We start from the raw sequence: 20,000 nt of genomic DNA on the forward strand, positions 1-20,000 counted from the left end.
AAAAGTGTAGAAACGAAGAAAGAAAAAAGAAAAAAAAGAGAAAGAAGTAAAAGATGAAGAGAAAAAAAAACAGGAAAAGGAAAAGAAAGAAAAAAAAATTGTATTGTAAAGGAGAAAAGAGATAGAAAAGACAAAGAAAGGAGGAAAAGGAGAGAGAAAAAGAAGAAAGGCATAAAAAAATAAGAGAAAACAGGAAAATAAATAAAAAAAAGAAGATGTAAATGAGAATAAAGATTGAAAAAAAAACAGGAAAATAAAGAAAAAAGAGAGAAAACAAAGAAAATAACTAAAGAAGGAAAATGAAGGAAGGAAAATGAAACAAATAAGAAAAAAAGAAAAAACATAATGAAAGAGAAAAGAGAAAGAGGAAGAGAAGAAGAGAAATAAAGAGAGGAAAATGCTGAAAAAGAAGAGAGAAAAGAGAATGAGAGAATAAGGAAGGAGAAATAGAGAAAATTAGAGAGAATAAGACAAAGAGAAGAGAATGAGAAAGAGAATAAGAAAAGAGAAGGAGAAATAAGAGAATAAGGGAATAAGAGAGATAACAAGATAAGAGAAGAGAGAGAGAGAGAAGAGAGAAAAGAGAAAGAAAAGAGAAGAAGAAGAAGAAGAAGAAAATAAAGATTAGAAATAAGAAAAGAGAACAAAATAAGAACAAAGAAAAAGAGAGAATAAGAGAAATAGGAAAGAAAGAAAGAAAGAGAGAGAGAAAGAAAGAAAGAAAGAGAGAAAGAGAGAAAGACAGACAGAAGGAAAGAAAGAAAGAGAGAGAAAGAGAGAAAGAGAAGAAAGAAAGAAAGAGAGAAGAGAAAGAAAGAAAGAAAGAAAGAGAGAAAGAGAGAAAAGACAGAAGAAAGAAAGAGAGAGAGAGAAAGAAAGAAAGAAAGAAAGAAAGAAAGAAAGAAAGAAAGAAAGAAAGAAAGAGAGAAAGAAAGAAAGAAAGAAAGAAAGAAAGAGAGAAAGAAAGAAAGACAGAAATACAGAAAGAAAGAAAGAAAGAAAGAAAGAAAGAGAAAGAGAGAAAGAGAAAGAAAGAAAGAAAGAAAGAAAGAAAGAAAGACAGAAAGAAAGAAAGAAAGAAAGAAAGAAAGAAAGAAAGAGAAAGAGAGAAAGAAAGAAAGACAGAGAGAAAGAAAGAAAGAAGAGAGAAAGAAAGAAAGACAAACAGAAAGAAAGTGAGAGAGAAAGAGAGAAAGAGAGAGAAAGAAAGAAAAAAAGAAAGAGAAAAGAGAGAAAGAAAGAAAGAAAAAATATAAAAAGATAACTTGCTAATTTAGAAAGAGATAAATAAAGAGAGAAGAAAATGAATAAATGAAGAAAATAGATAAAGAAGAGGAATAGAGGAAAATAAGAAAACTGGGAAGAAAAAGATAGAAGAAGGAAAAGAAAGAGAAAAAGAAAAAAAAGAGAGGAAAAAAATTGAGCTGATAAATTAGAAAAAGAATATTTGAGTGATTTAAAAGAGATTGATAAGAATTAGGGAGTTTTTTTTAGGCCTCTCTCTCTCTCTCTCTCTCTCTCTCTCTCTCTCTCTCTCTCTAGGACACGCATATAACACACACACACACACACACACACACACACACACTCATTCATGCTTTCTATCTCTATCTCTCTCTCTCTCTCTCTCTCTCTCTCTCTCGCTTTAATTTCTCTCTCACGATCCACTAAAACGCGCTATAAAACAAGTGGTCATTGTGGTGGTGACGCAGTAGTGTGGTGAATGGTGGTGAATGGTGGTGGTGGTGGTGGTGGTGAGTGAGTGAGAGAGAGAGAGAGAGAGTAGTGTGTGTTGGTGCATGGTGGTGGTGGTGGTTGTGGTGGTGGTTGGAGATAGGGTGATGCAGGGTGGACTAGGGTGAAGATAGGGTGAGAAAGTGTGAGGAAGGGTGAGGGTAAGACTTAAGGGTGAGTTAGCGAGTTAGTAGAGTGAGGGAAGGTGAGGGCAGGGTGACAAAGGGTGTTTAGGACAAGGTAAGGTGTTGCAGGGTGACGTAAAGCTATCTAGGGTGAGGTAGAGTGGTTTGCAGTGGATTTTTTTTTGGTGTAGGGTAAAAGTGATGCAGGGTGAGGCAGGGTGAGGCAGTGTACAGGCAGGGTATAGATAGGGTGAGATATTGTGAGGCAGGATGAGGCAGTGTGAGGTAGTGTGGGGCAGGGTACCGGCAAGATGAGGCAGTGTGAGGCAGGGTACCGGCAGGGTGAAGCAGTGTGAGGCAGGGTACCGGCAGGGTGAGGCAGGGTGCAGGCAGGGTGCGGCAAGGCAAGGCCACAATAGCGCTGTAATGGCAGTTTAACAAGATAATGACACTGGGCAGGGGGGGAGGCTGCCTTTCGCCTCTCCCTTCCCTCCCTACCCTGCCCGGCCCTCGCCCGACCCCCTTCCCGCATGCCACCACCGCCACACACACACACACACACACACACACACACACACAGACAGAGGCAGAGCGGCGTGAGAGTGGTGGTGGTGGTAGTGGTGGTGGTGGTGATGGTGGTGATGGTGGTGGTGGTGGTGGTGGTAGTGGCCGGGGCGGCGGCAGCAGCAGCAGCAGGAGCGGCAGGACGGCACTGCATGGCGTGGTGACGTCAGCGCGAGGGCGGCACTCGGCCTGGGATTGGTGCAGCGGCGCGCCCAGTCCCCCCAGGCCGGCGCGGGGGCGCTCGGTGGTTGGCGGTGCCTGCTGGGGCGTCCCTGGCTCCCATTCGCCGACGTGGCACCGTCACCATGGCAGCAGTGCCTGAGGGATGCGCGCCATTGGCGGGCCGGGCGGGGGCGGGGCGGTGGGCGCCTAACAAGGATAATTGCCGTATATAAAGAAAAGTTGGTGGTTAGATTTGATCAAGTCCTGTGAGCGCTTTGCCTTCCTCGCTAAATTAGTGGAAGCCGGAGGCCAATTGAGGCGGTTAGCGCCGCGCCGGGAATTGCGAGTGTGCGCGGAAAGCCGCGGCGGCTGATTACCGGCCATTGTTCCCAGCCAGTTAGCGGCGGATCGGTGCCGCGCGCCACCCAATTGAGACCATTGGCGGTAGTTAGCGCCGCCGCTGCTGCTGCTGCTGCTGCTGCTGCTACCCCTGCCCCCTGCTGGTGCCGCCGCGCCCGCTGCTGTGTGACCGCCAGGTCGCCGCCACTAATTGTCTCATTACCAGGTCGTCATGAACGGCCAGCCCAACCCCGCACCCCCCTCCGTGGCCAAGGGGGTGGGCGGCGGCGGCGGCGGCGGCGGTGGTGGCGGTGGTGGAGTGAATAGCGTGCCCTCGGGAGTGGGGCAGGGCGTGGAGGGGCAGGGCGTGGGGGCTGGCGGAGGCGCAGGCGGCGGAGGCGCGGGCGGCGGCAACTTCCACAGCATTCACGTGATGCTCGGCCTGCCCAGCGAGCTGCTGATGGGCCCCTCCCTTGGGGGCGCCGCTCCCCGCGACTACCACCACGACCCCGCCCTGCAGCAGCCTGCCACGCCCGTGCCACACTCCCATGCGCCCACTTCCAACACGCCCACGCCCTCGGGTCACTACAACAGCCCGCAGCCCGCGCCCTCCCTCACCACCCTCAGCGCCCAGGCCACGCACGCGCACGTGCAGAACAGCCACGCCCACACGCACGTGCCCACTGCAGCCCACAACACGCAGGTGCAGACCTCACACGCCCACACCACGCACGCCCACCCCGCCACCCTGGAGGCGCCCATGCCCGCACCAAACGTGGGCGAGAAAAGGAAGCTGGACGACACCAGCGGCTACTCCTGTCCCGCGGCCACCACGCCCCCGCAGCAGCAGCAGCAGCAACAACAACAGCAGCAGCAGCAACAGCAGCAACAACAGCAGCAGGGCGCTACCACCACAGGTGAGGCAGTAGTGACAGTAACACCAACACTAGTAGTAGTAGTAATAGTAGTAGTAGTAGTAGTAGTAGTAGTACTAGTAGTAGTAGTAATAGTAGTAGTAGCAATAGCAGCAGCAACAGTAGCAACAACAGAGGTGATGTTGGCGGCGCACACACACACACACACACACACACACACACACCGCGTAGTGTAGTAGTTAGGTTAGCACGCTCGACTCACAATCGAGAGGGCCGGGTTCGAGTCCCGGGAGTGGCGAGGCAAATGGGCTTGGGTGTTAATGTGTGGGGTGTGTTCACCTAGCAGTAAATAGGTACGGGGTGTAACTGGAGGGGTTGTGGCCTCGCTGTCCCGGTGTGTGGAGTGTGTTGTGGTCTCAGTCCTACCCGAAGATCGGTCTATGAGCTCTGAGCTCGCTCCGTAATGGGGAAGACTGGCTGGGTGACCAGCAGACGACCGTGGTGAATTACACACACAGTGTCGCGGCGGCGTGAACCAAATCGCTCATCACCAAACACAAAAAGTAAACGTCACACAAATCTGTCGAGAAAGAAAAGAACGAAATGGTGAGAGGGGAAGCCGAGAAGCGTGACATGAATGAGAGCGGCGCTGCACACTGAGGAGCCATCGCGCCGCCGCCATGTTGCCTCCCAAGACTTGCCATCAACACACCGCCTTGCTCGGCTCTCCACCCGCGATGAACACAACACTCAAGGAAACAAAGGCAACAAAAACTACACTGTCTCAAATTAAGATCCCGAAAACAACACTTGGAAAATTTTCTACCTTAGACGAAGAAAAAAAAAAAAATATGACAAACAAAAATGAAGGAAGAAAATAAGAATGTAATATTTTCAGAAGACAACACATAAAAAAATAAATAAATGAATAAATAAATCAAGAAAAATGAAAGAAAAACCATTACTATTTCAAATAAAAAAAAAACGTGGATAACACTTAACGGTCCTCGTGACAAATTTTCCAAGGCAAGACGATCAAGAAAAAAAAAAAAATCAGTCATTATTGAGACCACAAGGAAATGAAAAAAAAAAAAAAAAGCGAAGGAAGAAAAAAAATATAGTAAAATTTTGAAACACCAGCGAGTTTGATTAAGAGAACCGTTTCCAAGTAAAATGTTGACATGAAGACTTACGCTGATAAAATGCCCAACAATAACAACAACAATGATAATAATAATAATAACAATAATAATAATAATAAGAAGAAGAAGAAGAACAAGAACAAAAACAAGAACAAGAACAAGAACAAGAAGATGAAAAAACAATATGGCGATCAGAAAATAATGATAAAACTTTGAGGAAAATAAAAAAATGAAAGAATGAAAAAATTGTAAAATGTTGATATAATGAGAATAAACAAGAAGAAGAAGAGAATTAATAAAAAAAAAAGAGAAAGAAAAGCAAGGTAGTAATTTTTTAGAGTTTCTATTATTATTATTATTATTATTATTATTATTATTATTATTATTATTATTATTATTATTATTATTATTATTATTATTATTATTATTACTCTCGATTTCTCTTTCATGGACGACTAGAACAACATTAGAAAAATAAATAAAGGTTCAAATTAGTTCTCTCTCTCTCTCTCTCTCTCTCTCTCTCTCTCTCTCTCTCTCTCTGGCAAAAAAATATCTGACTATGTGATTTTCCTGGACAAAGAGAGGAGCCGCCCCGTGCACGCCACACACACACACACACACACACACACACACACACACACACACACGGGACCTGCAGCCATCGCGGAAACAGACATCAAGCGAACGAGATAGGGAAATAAATAAATAAATAATGATAATAGTAATAATAGTAGTAATAATAGTGAGTGACGGGATTTGTGGCGTTGAGATGCACTGTTACATTAAATCAGTAACAGCCAAATGCAGCGTTTTTATATGTTAACCCTTTCAGTACCATGACGTGTTTCCATATTCATTCTGGTAACTATTTGGTGATTTTATACAGCTTCAGAAACATATGCGGAAGATTAAAATAGTGAAGACTGTGGCCATTAATCTTCTGACCTCCATAGACCCTTGCTAATATCAATAAAATGGTCTAATGGTACACAAATCTCAAAGTAAAAATGCGTCTAAGTACTGAAAGGGTTAAAATGTCGGAGATTTTACGGGATAACTATTATTAACCCCTTCAGTACTGTCTTCACTATTTTAACCCCTTCAGTACTGGGACACATTTTTACCTTTAAGATTTGTGTACCATTAGACCATTTTATTGACATCAGGAAGAGTCTATGGAGGTCAGAAGATTAATGGCCACAGTCTTCACCATTTTAATCCCCCACATGAGTTTCTGAAGCTGTACAAAATCACCAAATAGTCACCAGAATGAATATGGAAATGCGTCATGGTTCTGAAGGGATTAGGAAATTTGTGTGTGTGTAGGGCGGCGGGCGGCGGGGTGACGGTGGTGGCGCGAGGCTGTCTGTGCAGGGAATCGAATCCTATGTAGTTGTCCTGTATAAAAATGAGCGAATATAGACGAAGACAAAGAAAGAATAGAAGAAGAAAAAAAAGGAGGGAAAGGAAAGAAAGGAAAGGAAATAAAGACATCAAACGAAGATGAAGAAAAAGAAAGAAAAGAAGAAAGGAAAGTAAAATTTAAATCGGAAGAGCAAAAATGAAGAAAGGAAGGAAAGAAGAAAGGAAGGAAAATATAGACTTAAGAAAGAAGAAAGACGAAGAAAAAGAAGAAAAAGAAGAAAAGGAAGGAAAACAAAGACCTCAAAGACGAAGAAGAAAAGGAAAAAAATAAAAAAAAACTCCTTGCTAAAAAAACAAAGAAAAGAAAAAAAGAAAGAATAAAGAAGAAAAAGAGAAAGAAGAAAACAAAGACTAAGAGAAAACAAAAGCAGAGAAAAAGAAAGAAAACAAGAAAAAGAAGAAAAAAACAACGATTTTCATAATGAAGAAAGGCAAAAGAAAAAGAAAGAAAAGAAGAAAAGGAAGAAAAATTGAAAAAAAAGACTTCAAGAAGAAAAAAAAACAGAGAAAGAAAGAAAAAAGAAGAAAAACGAAGAAAAATCAGACCTTAAAATTAAACAAAGAAAAGAAAAGAAAGAAAAGAAGAAAAAAACAGAAAGAAAAGAAAAAGAAAGAAAGAAGAAAAAAGACTAAAAGAAAAAAAGCAGAAAAAGAAAGAAAACAAGAAAAGAAGAAAATCGGACCTCGAAATTAAGCAAAGACAAAAGAAGAAAGAAAAAGAAGAAAAGGAAGAAAAAGAAGAAAAAGACTTAACAAGGAAGAAAACAGAGAGAAAAGGAAAAAAACAAGAAAAGAAGAAAAAACAACGACTTTCAAATTAAACAAAGGAAAAAATGAAAAGAAAAAAAGAAGACAATGAAGAAAAAGGAGGAAAACAAAGAAAATGGGATAGGAAGACAGTGTGGAGCCTATGAGCGCGTCCAGGGAGTGTCCGCCGCCGGGAAGACAAGTTTAACCCCTTCAGTACCATGACGCGTTTCCATATTCATTCTGGTGACTATTTGGTGATTTTATACACCTTCAGAAACTCATGTGGGGGATTAAAATGGTGAAGACTGTGGCCATTAATCTTCTGACCTCCATAGACCCTTCCTAATGTCAATAAAATGGTCTAATGGTACACAAATCTCAAGGTAAAAATGTGTACCAGTACTGAAGGGATTAAAATAGTGAAGACTGTGGCCATTAATCTTCTGACGTCCATAGACCCTTCCTAATGTCAATAAAATGGTCTAATGGTACACAAATCTCAAGGTAAATATATGCCACGTTTCATTATTCGTTCTGGTGACTATTTGGTGATTTTATACACCTTCAGAAACTCATGTGGGGGATTAAAATGGTGAAGACTGTGGCCATTAATCTTCTGCCCTCCATAGATACCCTTTCTAATGTCAATAAAATGGTCTAATGGTACACAAATCTCAAGATAAAAATGTGTTCCAGTACTGAAGTGGATAAAATAGTGAAGACTGTGGCTATTAATCTTCTGACCTCCATAGACCCTTCCTAATGTCAATAAAATGGTCTAATGGTACACAAATCTCAAGGTAAAATGTGTCCCAGTACTGAAGGGGTTAACCGTGAGTTTGGCCAAACAACCCTGTCCGCGAGAGACTATAAACACGGCCAAGCAGACACACACACACACACACACACACACACACACACACACATACCCGCTTCCAGACACGACAAAAGAAGACATACACACAGACATACCCGCTTCCAGAACTGGCCACGAAGACACATATCCACTCATAGAAAGGACCCAAAACACATATACCCACTCTCAAAAAATCCAGACACATAGACACATACCCACTTCTAGACACGGCAAAAGAAGACACATGCTCGATTTCAGAAAGGTTCAAGATACATAGACACATACCCGCTTCTATAAAGATTCAAAAAGACACATAAGTATTTAGAAACGATTTGTTCTCTCTCCTCGACAATTTTGCAAGGCCACAGAGATGACTAGCGGGGTTTTCAAGAGTGTTTCTCCAGTTAATAATGAAGAAATCTTGTCTCTCTGCCTCTAGAACCGTAAAAACACCTTAAAAATCGCTCTTTTCTGCCACCACGACTATTTCCAAGGCCAGAGAGATGACTAGCGGGGTTTTCAAGAGTGTTTCTCCAGTTAATAATGAAGAAATCTTGTCTCTGCCTCTAGAACCGTAAAACACCTTAAAATCGCTCTTTTCTGCCACCACGACTATTTCCAAGGCCAGAGAGATGACTAGCGGGGTTTTCAAGAGTGTTTCTCCAGTTAATAATGTAGAAATCTTGTCTCTCTGCCTCTAGAACCGTAAAAACACCTTAAAAATCGCTCTTTTCTGCCACCACGACTATTTCCAAGGCCACAGAGATGACTAGCGGGGTTTTCAAGAGTGTTTCTCAGTTAATAATGTAGAAATCTTGTCTCTGCCTCTAGAACCGTAAAAACACCTTAAAAATCGCTCTTTTCTGCCACCACGACTATTTCCAAGGCCACAGAGATGACTAGCGGGGTTTTCAAGAGTGTTTCTCCAGTTAATAATGTAGAAATCTTGTCTCTCTGCCTCTAGAACCGTAAAAACACCTTAAAAATCGCTCTTTTCTGCCACCACGACTATTTCCAAGGCCAGAGAGATGAGTAGCGGGTTTTCAAGAGTGTTTCTCCAGTTAGTAATGAAGAAATCTTGTCACTCTGCCTCTAGAACAGTAAAACACCTTAAAAATCGCTCTTTTCTGCCACCACGACTATTTCCAAGGCCACAATAGGAGTTTTCAAGAGTATTTCTCAAGTTAATAATGTAGAAATCTTGTCACTCTGCCTCTAGAATCATAAAAACGCCTTAAAAAATTCATGTAAATTTAGATAATGCGTTCTGAAATAGGGGGGGTGAAGAATACTAGCCTGAGAATACTAGCCACACACACACACACACACACACACACACACACACACACACACACACACACACTTCTAGATAGACATAACCAAGAATATTTCAAGACATTTCTCCCTGAATATTTGATAACTCGTGTGAAATTTGATGGAGCTGGTAAATAGAAAAAAAAGGGCAAAAAAACACACATAGACACACACACACACACACACACACACACACACACACATACCCGGTTCTATAGAGTGAACCGCGAATTACTTTTACCAGCGAGTGACAATATAAGAAGAAAAAGAAGAAAAGTTTGTGTTTGGGCTTTTAACCTCTAGGCAGGGGATGGACAAGGGTGTTTTTACGATGGTGTAGTGTGTGTGTGGGGGTGACAAGTGGGTGGGGAGTGGGGGAGAGCTGTCCATTTGTAGTGTCACAGCCAAGAGGAGAAAATGTGTACCGTGGCCAGGCAGGGACACTTGTGGACCTCCCTAAATAGTAGTAGTAGTAGTAGTAGTAGTAGTGGTGGTGGTGGTGGTAGTAGTAGTAGTAGTAGTAAAAAGATAAAAAAAATTGTTATCTCTCTCTCTCTCTCTCTCTCTCTCTCTCTCTCTCTCTCTCTCTCTCTCTCTCTTTCATACGTAAAGAAAGTAAGAGAAAAATAAAATGAAGAAAAAAAAAACTGAAGAGAAAAATACAATGAAGAGGAAAGAGAGAGAGAGAGAGAGAGAGAGAGAGAGAGAGAGAGAGAGAGAGAGAGAGAGAGAGAGAGGTGAGAGCACAGGTGACTAACTAACCCTTCCTCTTCCCTTCTGCAGGTGAATCTTCCACGCCCAAGAAATCTGATTCCAAGAAGAAGGCATCAGACACTCCAGGGGTGAAGAAGAAGAAGACGAGGTAAGAGGAGGAGGAGGAGGAGGAGGAGGAGGAGGAGGAGGAGGAGGAGGATAAGGAAGACAATAAGCAATAGGATTTGATGATAATAGATAAGAAGAGAATTGGGATAAAGTAGGAGGAGGAGAAAGGAGGAGGAAGAGGAGGAGGAGGAGGAGGAGGAGGAGGAGGAGGAAAATAGGTGATGATAGTAGTGATAAGAAGAGAATTGGGATAAAGAAGAGGAAGAGGAGGAAGAGAGGAGGATGGGAAAGAGGAAAGAGTGAATAAAAGAAGAGATAGATTTTTGTACATTAATCAACACACACACACACACACACACACACACACACACACACACAGAACATCCCAAAACACCCCAAAACACCCAAAAATACTCCAAAACACACCCAAAACACCCCGAAAACACTCCAAAACACCCCAAAACACCCAAAATACTCCAAAACACACCCAAAACACCCTGAAAACACCCAAAACACCCCAAAACACCCCAAAACACCCCAAAATATCCCAAAACACCCCAAAACACACACAAAACACCACAAAACACCCTTAAACACCCTAAAACACCCCAAAACCCACAAACACACATAAACACACCACAAAAACACTCTTATTTTAACATCTCTCATTAACACACCATACCACACCATCCCACACCTTTCCCACGCCTTCCCACGCCTTTTCAAACCTTCCCACGCCCCTACAGGACCACCTTCACGGCCTACCAGCTGGAGGAGTTAGAGAGGGCCTTCGAGAGAGCTCCCTATCCCGACGTGTTTGCGCGGGAAGAACTGGCGGTGAAGCTTAGTCTGTCCGAGTCTCGTGTCCAGGTTTGGTTCCAGAACAGACGAGCGAAATGGAGGAAGAGGGAACCGCCTAGAAAGAATTATATGCCCCCAGGTGAGTGTGTGTGTGTGTGTGTGTGTGTGTGTGTGTGTGTGTGTGTGTGTGTGTGTGTGTGTTCCTCATAGCAGCACCTAAACACTCCTACACTCCTCTAGCATCCTTCATTAACACACTCCAGCAGTATTCTACCACGGGGATATCACTGAGCCACTCTCTATGTCCTACAGGCGGCATGGGCGGCGGACTGGGCGGCTCCTTCAACTCCCTTAACTCACTGTCGCCCTTCAACTCCGGGGACGCGTGGAGCTACTCTTCAACATACGACACCACACATCTCAACCTGCTGGGCCCCGCGTCTTACCCTTTTTCCTCCAACCACAACCCGACCTACGGCTACCCCATGCTGCCGCAGTCCGTGGGCATCAACGACTCCCTTTTTCCCAATCCCATCGGCCAGATGCGCGCCGGGGACTTCCAGCCGGGCCCGGGCATGAGGGACTTTGGCAACACGCAGCTCAAGCCCTACGACTACCTGCCGGAGGTCAAGACGGAGGATTTTCTGGGGGAGAAGCGCGATGCCAACATGAACAGCGTGAGGCACCACCACCAGGCGTCGCCGGCAGCAGCGGCGGCGGCGGCGGCGGCAGCGGCGGCAGCGGCGGCGCCCCCAAAGGAAAGCAAGGATCCCTCCTACATCACGCTGCCTTCTTTTTTAAGCTAACTCAGGAGCTGGACGCCATGAAAACTGCCCGGCTTCAAGAAAACGCCCGCGCCCTTGAACCAAACCCCGCCCACCCCGCCCACTCCGCCCACCCCGCCCACAACGCCCACAACGCCCACAACGCCCACAACGCACACAACGCCCACACCTCCCACCTGGCGCCACTCCAGCCCCCACCGCCGCACCCCATCCAGCCCGTGCCGCAGCCCGGCCCCCTCGTGCTGGAGCAGCCCCCCTCTGACCCCGTGGCCACCTCCTCCACCCAGGGGCTGTGCTGCGAGGAATCCTACGATGTGGTGGGGCCCGTAGCGCCGCAGATGGGCCAGGTGGGGCCACAGGTGGGGCCTCAGGTGGGGCCTCAGGTGGGGCCTCAGGTGGCGCCCCAGGTGACCTACCACAAGTATCCCCCCGCTCCCCAGCCCCCGCCACCCCAACAGAAGGTGGCTCAGGTGCCTCAGGTGGCCCCACACCCACAGCACGCCCACCACGCCCCCGCGGCCCTGGAGGAGGTGCCGCAGCATCCTCTGCAGGAGTACGAGTGCTCCCAGAACTACACGCCCCATGAGTACGATCCTCTGCCGCCCCAGGTTCCTGTAGGAGACGAGGACGCCGGGGGGCTGGTGTATCCTTCAGACCCCGCGCCCTTGGGGGACCCGGGATACCTGCAGCCCTATCCCTTGGAGACTCAAGCGCCCTTGGAGAGCCACGGCGCCCTTGACTACAGTGTCCTGGATGCACTGTTTGACGGCGACCCCTACCATCCTGCCGTGGGCGAAGGATGCGCCGAAGGATATCAGGATTATCACCACTACTAGGCAGAGAGAGAGAGAGAGAGAGAGAGAGAGAGAGAGAGAGAGAGAGAGAGAGAGAGAGAGAGAGAGAGAGAGAGAGAGAGAGATTTTGATGTTTTCTTTAGTATAACTTTTATATTGATGTGTGTGTGTGTGTGTGTGTGTGTGTGTGTGTGTGTGTGTGTGTGTGTGTGTGTGTGTGTGTGTGTGTGTTAGCGTACACGTGCCTTAATATTTTGTTTGTTTGTTTGTTGTCTCTGTAATTTCTTCTTCAAAACAAACAAATTCTCAGTAACAACAACAATAACAACAAGAACAAGAAGTGGAGCGGAGCAAAACAAAGTCAACATTTCGAGACGAGTGTTGTGTCACGTTACTCTCTCGTTGGTCACTGTTGTTGTTGTTGTTGTTGTTGTTGTTGTCGATGGTGTTGTTGGTGGTGGTGTTGTAAGCTCACCACCAGCCATGCAATTCCTTTAAGTAAATAAGTAATTAAAGATTTAAGTAGTGCCAAAACTATTACACTCATATTATCTAGAAGTGAAGCTTAAGTGCCATATTACTATTACTATTACTACTGTTACTACTACTGTTACTATTACTACTATAACTACTACTACTACTACTACTATTGTTACTATTACTATTAGTATTGTCATTATTAGTATTATTGTTAAAAGTTTACACCATTTTCGTTTCCATTAATCAAAATTCACTTAAATTACTTATAAACTACTTCTATACTTATAATCTACTACTAATCATTCACTTTTCCAACAGGTATACAAAACAACTGCTCATTTGACTTACTAAAAAAAAATATTATGTTTTACTACTTAATCTAAACTCAATACTCACTTAAACTCACTTAAACTACTTATATACTACTTCTATACTTATAATCTACTACTAATCATTCACTTTTCCAACAGGTATACAAAACACATACTCTCATTTGACTTACTAAAAAATTGTTATGTTTTACTACTTAATTTAAACTCAATACTCACTTAAACTACTTATATACTACTTCTATACTACTTCTATACTTATAATCTACGACTAATTATTCACTTTTCCAACAGGTATACAAAACACATACTCTCATTTGACTTACTAAAAAAAATTGTTGTTTTACTACTTAATTTAAACTGAAAACTCACTTAAACTACTTATTTACTACTAATTTTGTACTTTTCTAACAGGTATACAAAAACAACTACCTTTATTTCACTACTTACTAAAAAAAAATCATTATATTATACTACTTAATCTAAACTCAAAATTCACTTAAATTACTTATACACTATTTCTATACTTATAAACTACTAATCTACTTTTCCAACAGGTAAACAAAACAACTATCCTTATTTCACTACTTATAAAAAAACCCACTCTATTATATTTTGCTAATTAATTCAAATTCCCTCAAACTACTAGCAAGGTGGTGGTGGTGGTGGTGGTGGTGGGGCAGACGTCCACGTGTAGGTTGGAATCCCACCACGTGCCGCCTTGAAGCTTTGCCATTTGTGGAGGAGGAGGAGGAGGAGGAGGAGAGGAGGGAGGAGGGGAAGGAGGAATGGTTTTTGACCCTGGAGGAAGAGAGAGGAAGAGAGAGAGGAAGGAAGGGAAGAGAGTGGCATGAGGCATAGGGAGGGGTCAGAGGGGGCTTGGAGGGTCTATGGGGGCTATGGGAGGCGAAGAAGTAATAATAATAATAATAATAATAATAATAATAATAAGATAGATAAAAACGAAAGGTAAAGGAATGACTTCAAATATTTTTCATTCCTTGAATTAATCTGCGTAATAGTAATAATAGTAATACTAATAATAGTAATAGTAATAGTTAATAATAATAAACAATAACGATTTTAACAGCTTATTGCCAACCCAGCAGCTTTTTGTTAGTAGTGAGTATCATTAACTTGTCTCTCTTAAGTGTTCCAAAAATGTCGCTTCCGTTTTCTTCCTCATGTCTCGTTTTTTGTATGACGATCCATGTTCTTGTAAAAAAAATATGTTACGCCTCTACATTAATAAAGAAAGATGATAATGATGTGTGTTATTTGATGTGCCTTTGTGGTGATGTGGTGCAGAGGACTGTGTGCCTTTGTGGTGATGTGGTGCAGAGGACTGTGTGCCTTTGTGGTGATGTGGTGCAGAGGACTGTGTGCCTTTGTGGTGATGTGGTGCAGAGGACTGTGTGCCTTTGTGGTGATGTGGTGCAGAGGACTGTGTGCCTTTGTGGTGCAAAAGAAGGATAAAAGGCCTTGTTCACACAGGGTGGTTTGCACCGTGTGGTTGGAAACGCGCGGTAACATTTCCAATGATAGTGTGTGGAATGGTTGACACAGCGGTTTGGAAACGCGGCGGATTGCAAACAGCCGCGGTTGCAAGATTTTCCTCGCCACCGCGCGGTTTGCCAGAGTGTCGAGATGCAGACAAGCATACTGCATGGTTGACACAGGGCGGTGCACCACGCCGTTTGAGTGCACTGAGCGGCATTATTGGGTGTACGCCAGCCAGTGAGACAGCAGCAGGATGTGCGCTACTGTGACAATGTTGGACTCTGCCCGTGATGAGTCACGGCATGCCAGTCAGTGACAGCAGTGGCGCTGTCTGCTGAGGGATGGAGAGGGATCAGTTTGACACCTATTTATCAATCAGTGGAATTGAAAAACGTGCATTGACATGCTTGACCCTGGCGGCAACACTACATACTCGTACCTGTGTGTGTCACGAAAACACCTTACTCGTATAGAAATCAACTGACCTTTTATTTATTTATTAATTTCTTGGTCTGGATTTTCAGTTGAAGAAATGAGTGTTTCCTTTGCAGCCAGTTTCCTGACAACTGGAACTTTACATGTCACTTTTTTCTTTTTGGTTTTATATATAAATATTTGTTTTTAATAAAACTTATAGTAAGGAGTCATCTTAATGTTATGACAAGTTTGTGTTGTGGGGAGAGGGAATCCTTCATCCTAGTGTTGTTTGAAGGTGTAGCGTCCTCTCCATTAGTTCCACCAAGTCGTCAAATTATTTCACCAACATTGTCAAATAACTGAGACACTTTTTGTCCTGGAGTGTGAAGGAAGGCTCCAGGGTGGCCAGGGTGGCAGACACACCTCGTAAGTCTGCCATGTTGAATTGTATGGACCCAATGTTGCCTTTGTCTCTGCCTGCACTGTTCCAAGCGGCGATGCAACACCCAAACACACACTGCCTCCTCCACATCACCCTGACCCTCTCACCGCCCTGTGTCAACAAGACGAGTGTGCCTTTGTGGTGATGTGGTGAAGAGGATAAGGGGAAGATGAAGGAAAGAAAGGAGGTAGAGGGGATATAGTGGAAGAGATGGTGATAGTGGCGGGGAGGATGAAGAGGGAGTTATCGTAAGGGAAATAGGATGAAATGATAAATAACAAATAAAAATTAAACCAAATGAAAGAAGAATAAGAGAAAATATAAGAAAGATAGAAAATAAATAAGAAAATGAAAAAAAGAAAGAAAATACGAGAAATACACACACACACACACACACACACACACACAAACACAAAACACCAAATAGCTATGACTCAGACCGTACGCAGCATAAACAAAACTAAGGTACCTCTAGCTATGAGTCAGACCGTACCAAAATAAAATATGAACAAGGTAATACACTAACAATACATCAAAACACACAAAACCACACAATTAATAAAAATACAAGCAAAATACACCAAATAGACAACATGTAGCTATGAATCAAACCGTACGAAGCATAATAAACAAACAAAGGGAACCATTAGCTATGAGTCAAACCGTACCAGGAAGAAAAAAATCAAGATAATAATGAAAATATAGAAAAAAGTCCATTAAAAACACAGAAAAACATAAAATTAATAAAAAACAAAAACAAAATACACAAAATAAGCAACAAATAGCTATGAATCAGGCCGTACGTAGAATAGTAAAGAAGCAAAGGATACCACTAGCTATGAGTCAAACCGTACCAAGCTCGCCATCTATCAGCAGCGCGGGGAAGCAGCATTAAAGTCCCTCAGTGTTGTTTACATGGCGTGTGTGGGAGGATGTGTTGTGTGTCCTCTTGAGTGTGTTGCCTCGTGGACTCTTGGCTGAGGTAATGTGTTTATTTGTATTGTGCTTTGTTGACTGTGTGTGTTTGTCTGTCTCTCTCTCTCTCTCTCTCTCTCTCTCGTATTAAAGGTCTTATTAAACACATATTGTATTATTATTATTATTATTATTATTATTATGTACACACACACACACACACACACACATTTAAACAACACACATCATCATCATCATCATCATCATCATCATTGCCATCATCATCATCATCATCATCATCATCATCAGCCAGTCAGACCGAAACTTAACAAAAATATAATAACAAGAAGCCATATTTATTTTTCCGGCCATTTAATTTAGTCTTACCAAAAAAAAAAAAAAAAATTAGAAAACGGGAAGAAAACGAGAAGGGAAATAAATTATAGTCTTATACATAACCACCACCACCACCACCGCCACCACCACCACCACCACCACCACCACCGTAGCTGTCCTTGGCGTGGTCAGCCTTGTACTTCACCACCTGCAGGAAGAGAGGGAAGAATTAACACAAACACACGCACGAAACACTAGAGAAAGAGAGAAAAAGAAAGGAAAACAAAGAAAAACACATACATTGGAAGAAAAGGAAGACAAACAGGAAGAAACGAGAGAAAAATGAACACACACACACACACACACACACACACACACACACACACACACACACACACACACACACACACAAATAAGACAAAAATGATCAATAATAAGTAATAGTGTACAGTAATAGTAATAGTAATAGTGTACAGTATTAGTAATAGTAATAGTAATAGTAATAGTAATAGTGTCAGGTGAAGGTATAAGGCAAATAGAAGGCCAGGAACAAGTGACAGGGGTGAAGGGTGTGTGAGGAACAAGTGGCAGGGGTGAAGGGTGAGTGAGAGGGTGGGGTGCAGCACCTGTCTGTGGCCGTAGGGCAGCGTGACGTAGTACTCTCCGTCCACCACGCTGCCGTCACTCTCCTCACGCTGGCCGTACTCCGCGCCGCGCCCCGGGTCACTCACGCGGTACTCGAAGCGGTACGGCACCGGCGCACCCTGGGGAGGGAAGGCCGCCCGGGCCACGATGTCACTGTCCCGCCCGCACATACACACACTCTCTCTCTCTCTCTCTCTCTCTCTCTCTCTCTCTCTCTCTCTCTCTCTCTTACCTCGTCATTGTGGTTATAACGTTGCTGGTTGAGCTTGGGTGATGCACCGTGGTCCTGTGGTCCACCATGGGGTGGTGGACCGTGGTCCTGGGGTCCACCGTAGCTTTGTTGGGGTGGTGGACCGTGGTCCTGTGGTCTATCATAACTTGGCTGCGGTGGCTGGGGTGGTGGGCCGTGGTCCTGTGGTCCACCGTAGCTTTGCTGGGGTGGAGGACCGTGGTCCTGGGGTCCACCGTAGCTCTGCTGGGGTGGAGGACCGTGGTCCTGGGGTCCACCGTAGCTCTGCTGGGGTGGTTGGGGTGGTGGACCGTGGTCCTGTGGTCCACCGTAACTTTGTTGGGGTGGTTGGGGTGGTGGACCGTGGTCCTGGGGTCCACCGTAGCTCTGCTGGGGTGGTGGACCGTGGTCCTGGGGTCCACCGTAGCTCTGCTGGGGTGGTTGGGGTGGTGGACCGTGGTCCTGGGGTCCACCGTAGCTCTGCTGGGGTGGTGGACCGTGGTCCTGTGGTCCACCGTAACTTTGTTGGGGTGGTTGGGGTGGTGGACCGTGGTGTAGCTCTGCTGGGGTGGTGGACCGTGGTCCTGGGGTCCACCGTAGCTCTGCTGGGGTGGCTGGGGTGGTGGACCGTGGTCCTGGGGTCCACCGTAGCTCTGCTGGGGTGGTGGACCGTGGTCCTGTGGTCCACCGTAACTTTGTTGGGGTGGTGGACCGTGGTCCTGGGGTCCACCGTAGCTTTGCTGGGGTGGTTGGGGTGGTGGACCGTGGCCCTGTGGTCCACCTGTAGCTTTGTTGGGGTGGTTGGGGTGGTGGACCGTGGTCCTGGGGTCCACCGTAGCTTTGCTGGGGTGGTTGGGGTGGTGGACCGTGGTCCTGGGGTCCACCGTAGCTTTGTTGGGGTGGCTGGGGTGGTGGACCGTGGTCCTGGGGTCCACCGTAGCTCTGCTGGGGTGGTGGACCGTGGTCCTGGGGTCCACCGTAGCTCTGCTGGGGTGGCTGGGGTGGAGGACCGTGGTCCTTGGGTCCACTGTAGCTTTGTTGGGGTGGTTGGGGTGGTGGACCGTGGTCCTGGGGTCCACCGTAGCTCTGCTGGGGTGGCTGGGGTGGTGGACCGTGGTCCTGGGGTCCAACGTAGCTCTGCTGGGGTGGTGGACCGTGGTCCTGGGGTCCACCGTAGCTCTGCTGGGGTGGCTGGGGTGGTGGACCGTGGTCCTGTGGTCCACCATAGCTTGGCTGGGGTGGAGGACCGTGGTCCTGTGGTCCACCATAGCTTGGCTGTGGTGGTGGACCATGGTCCTGTGGTCCGCCATAGCTCTGCGAGGTTGTTGGTCCATAGTCTTGGTGTGGTGGTGGAGCATAATCTTGGTGGGAAGATGGACCGAGGTCCTGAAGTTCATTATAGTCTATATGGAGTGAAGGAGTGTGGTCCAGTGGTCCAGCATGGCCCTGGGGAGGTAGCGGGGCGAGGTCCTGCTGCAGACGTGTACCGTAGCCTTCCTCGGGCGGCGCACCGTACTCTTCCTGTGGGACACCATAGTCTGGCTGGGGCCCCGGGCCATGGTCCTGCTGGGATGGTCCACCGTGGACCTGCGTGGGTGGAAGGCCAAGATCCTGCAGTCCACTGTAATCTTGAGGTGGTGGACCGTACTCTGTCTGGGGTGGCGGGCCATAGTCTGGTTGGGGTGGTGAGCCGTGGTCCGGCGGTGCACCATACCCTGGCTGGGGTGCTGGTCCATACTCTTCCTGGGGAGGTGGACCGTGATCCTGTGGTCCATCATATCCTTGCTGGAGTGGTGGACCGTAGTCTTCCTGTGGGCCAGTGTACTCTGTCTGGGGAGGTGAACCATAGTCCTGCTGGGGTGGTGGACCATAGTCTTCCTGGGGTGATGGACCGTGAGCTTCTGGTCCATCATATCCTTGCTGGGGTAGTGAACCATACTCTTCCTGGGGTGGTGGACCGTAGTCTTCCTGTGGGCCATTGTACTCTGGTTGGGGAGGTGAACCATACTCCTGCTGGGGCGGTGGACCGTGATCCTGTGGTCCATCATATCCTTGCTGGGGTGCTGAACCATAATCCTGAGGACCACTGAACTCTGGTAGGGGAGGTGGGCCATACTGCTGCTGGGGAGATGGACCATGGCCCTGGTGTGGTCCATAATCATCCTGGGGTATCACACTGCCATAGAATATCTCCTGTCTTTCCTCACCAACCTGGG

The 20,000-nt window shown here is 45.7% G+C and overlaps 3 protein-coding genes and 1 long non-coding RNA gene across 4 annotated transcripts in view; 3 read left to right on the forward strand and 1 right to left on the reverse strand.

Annotated features, from left to right (window-relative positions):
- The first annotated feature begins 2,444 nt into the window (after nucleotides 1-2,444).
- Nucleotides 2,445-11,718, forward strand: LOC123499472 (retinal homeobox protein Rx-like). Its single transcript, XM_045247484.1, has 4 exons — nucleotides 2,445-3,841; nucleotides 10,073-10,151; nucleotides 10,858-11,051; nucleotides 11,225-11,718. The coding sequence occupies exons 1-4, from the start codon at nucleotides 3,157-3,159 to the stop codon at nucleotides 11,716-11,718; spliced, it is 1,452 nt and encodes a 483-aa protein (XP_045103419.1). The 5' UTR covers nucleotides 2,445-3,156.
- Nucleotides 11,719-11,735: 17 nt separating this feature from the next.
- Nucleotides 11,736-12,533, forward strand: LOC123499959 (SR-related and CTD-associated factor 4-like). The gene has a single exon (XM_045248494.1). The coding sequence runs from the start codon at nucleotides 11,736-11,738 to the stop codon at nucleotides 12,531-12,533; it is 798 nt and encodes a 265-aa protein (XP_045104429.1).
- A 174-nt stretch (nucleotides 12,534-12,707) lies between these two features.
- Nucleotides 12,708-13,827, forward strand: LOC123499508. Its single transcript, XR_006673003.1, has 2 exons — nucleotides 12,708-13,289; nucleotides 13,442-13,827. It is a non-coding gene; the product is annotated as an uncharacterized LOC123499508 (long non-coding RNA).
- A 3,060-nt stretch (nucleotides 13,828-16,887) lies between these two features.
- Nucleotides 16,888-20,000, reverse strand: part of LOC123499966 (extensin-like) — a 3,551-nt gene continuing 438 nt past the window's right edge. The window contains exons 2-4 of the mRNA XM_045248501.1: nucleotides 17,788-20,000; nucleotides 17,537-17,674; nucleotides 16,888-17,118 (exon numbers count right to left, since the gene is read on the reverse strand). The exon at nucleotides 17,788-20,000 is cut by the window's right edge and continues 256 nt beyond it. Of these exons, the coding sequence (XP_045104436.1) occupies nucleotides 17,023-17,118; nucleotides 17,537-17,674; nucleotides 17,788-20,000 (2,447 nt within the window). The 3' untranslated portion in view covers nucleotides 16,888-17,022. The remainder of the gene's footprint in view (nucleotides 17,119-17,536; nucleotides 17,675-17,787) is intronic.

The sequence above is a fragment of the Portunus trituberculatus genome, chromosome 8, assembly GCF_017591435.1.
Source record: "Portunus trituberculatus isolate SZX2019 chromosome 8, ASM1759143v1, whole genome shotgun sequence".
NCBI lineage: Eukaryota > Metazoa > Arthropoda > Malacostraca > Decapoda > Portunidae > Portunus > Portunus trituberculatus.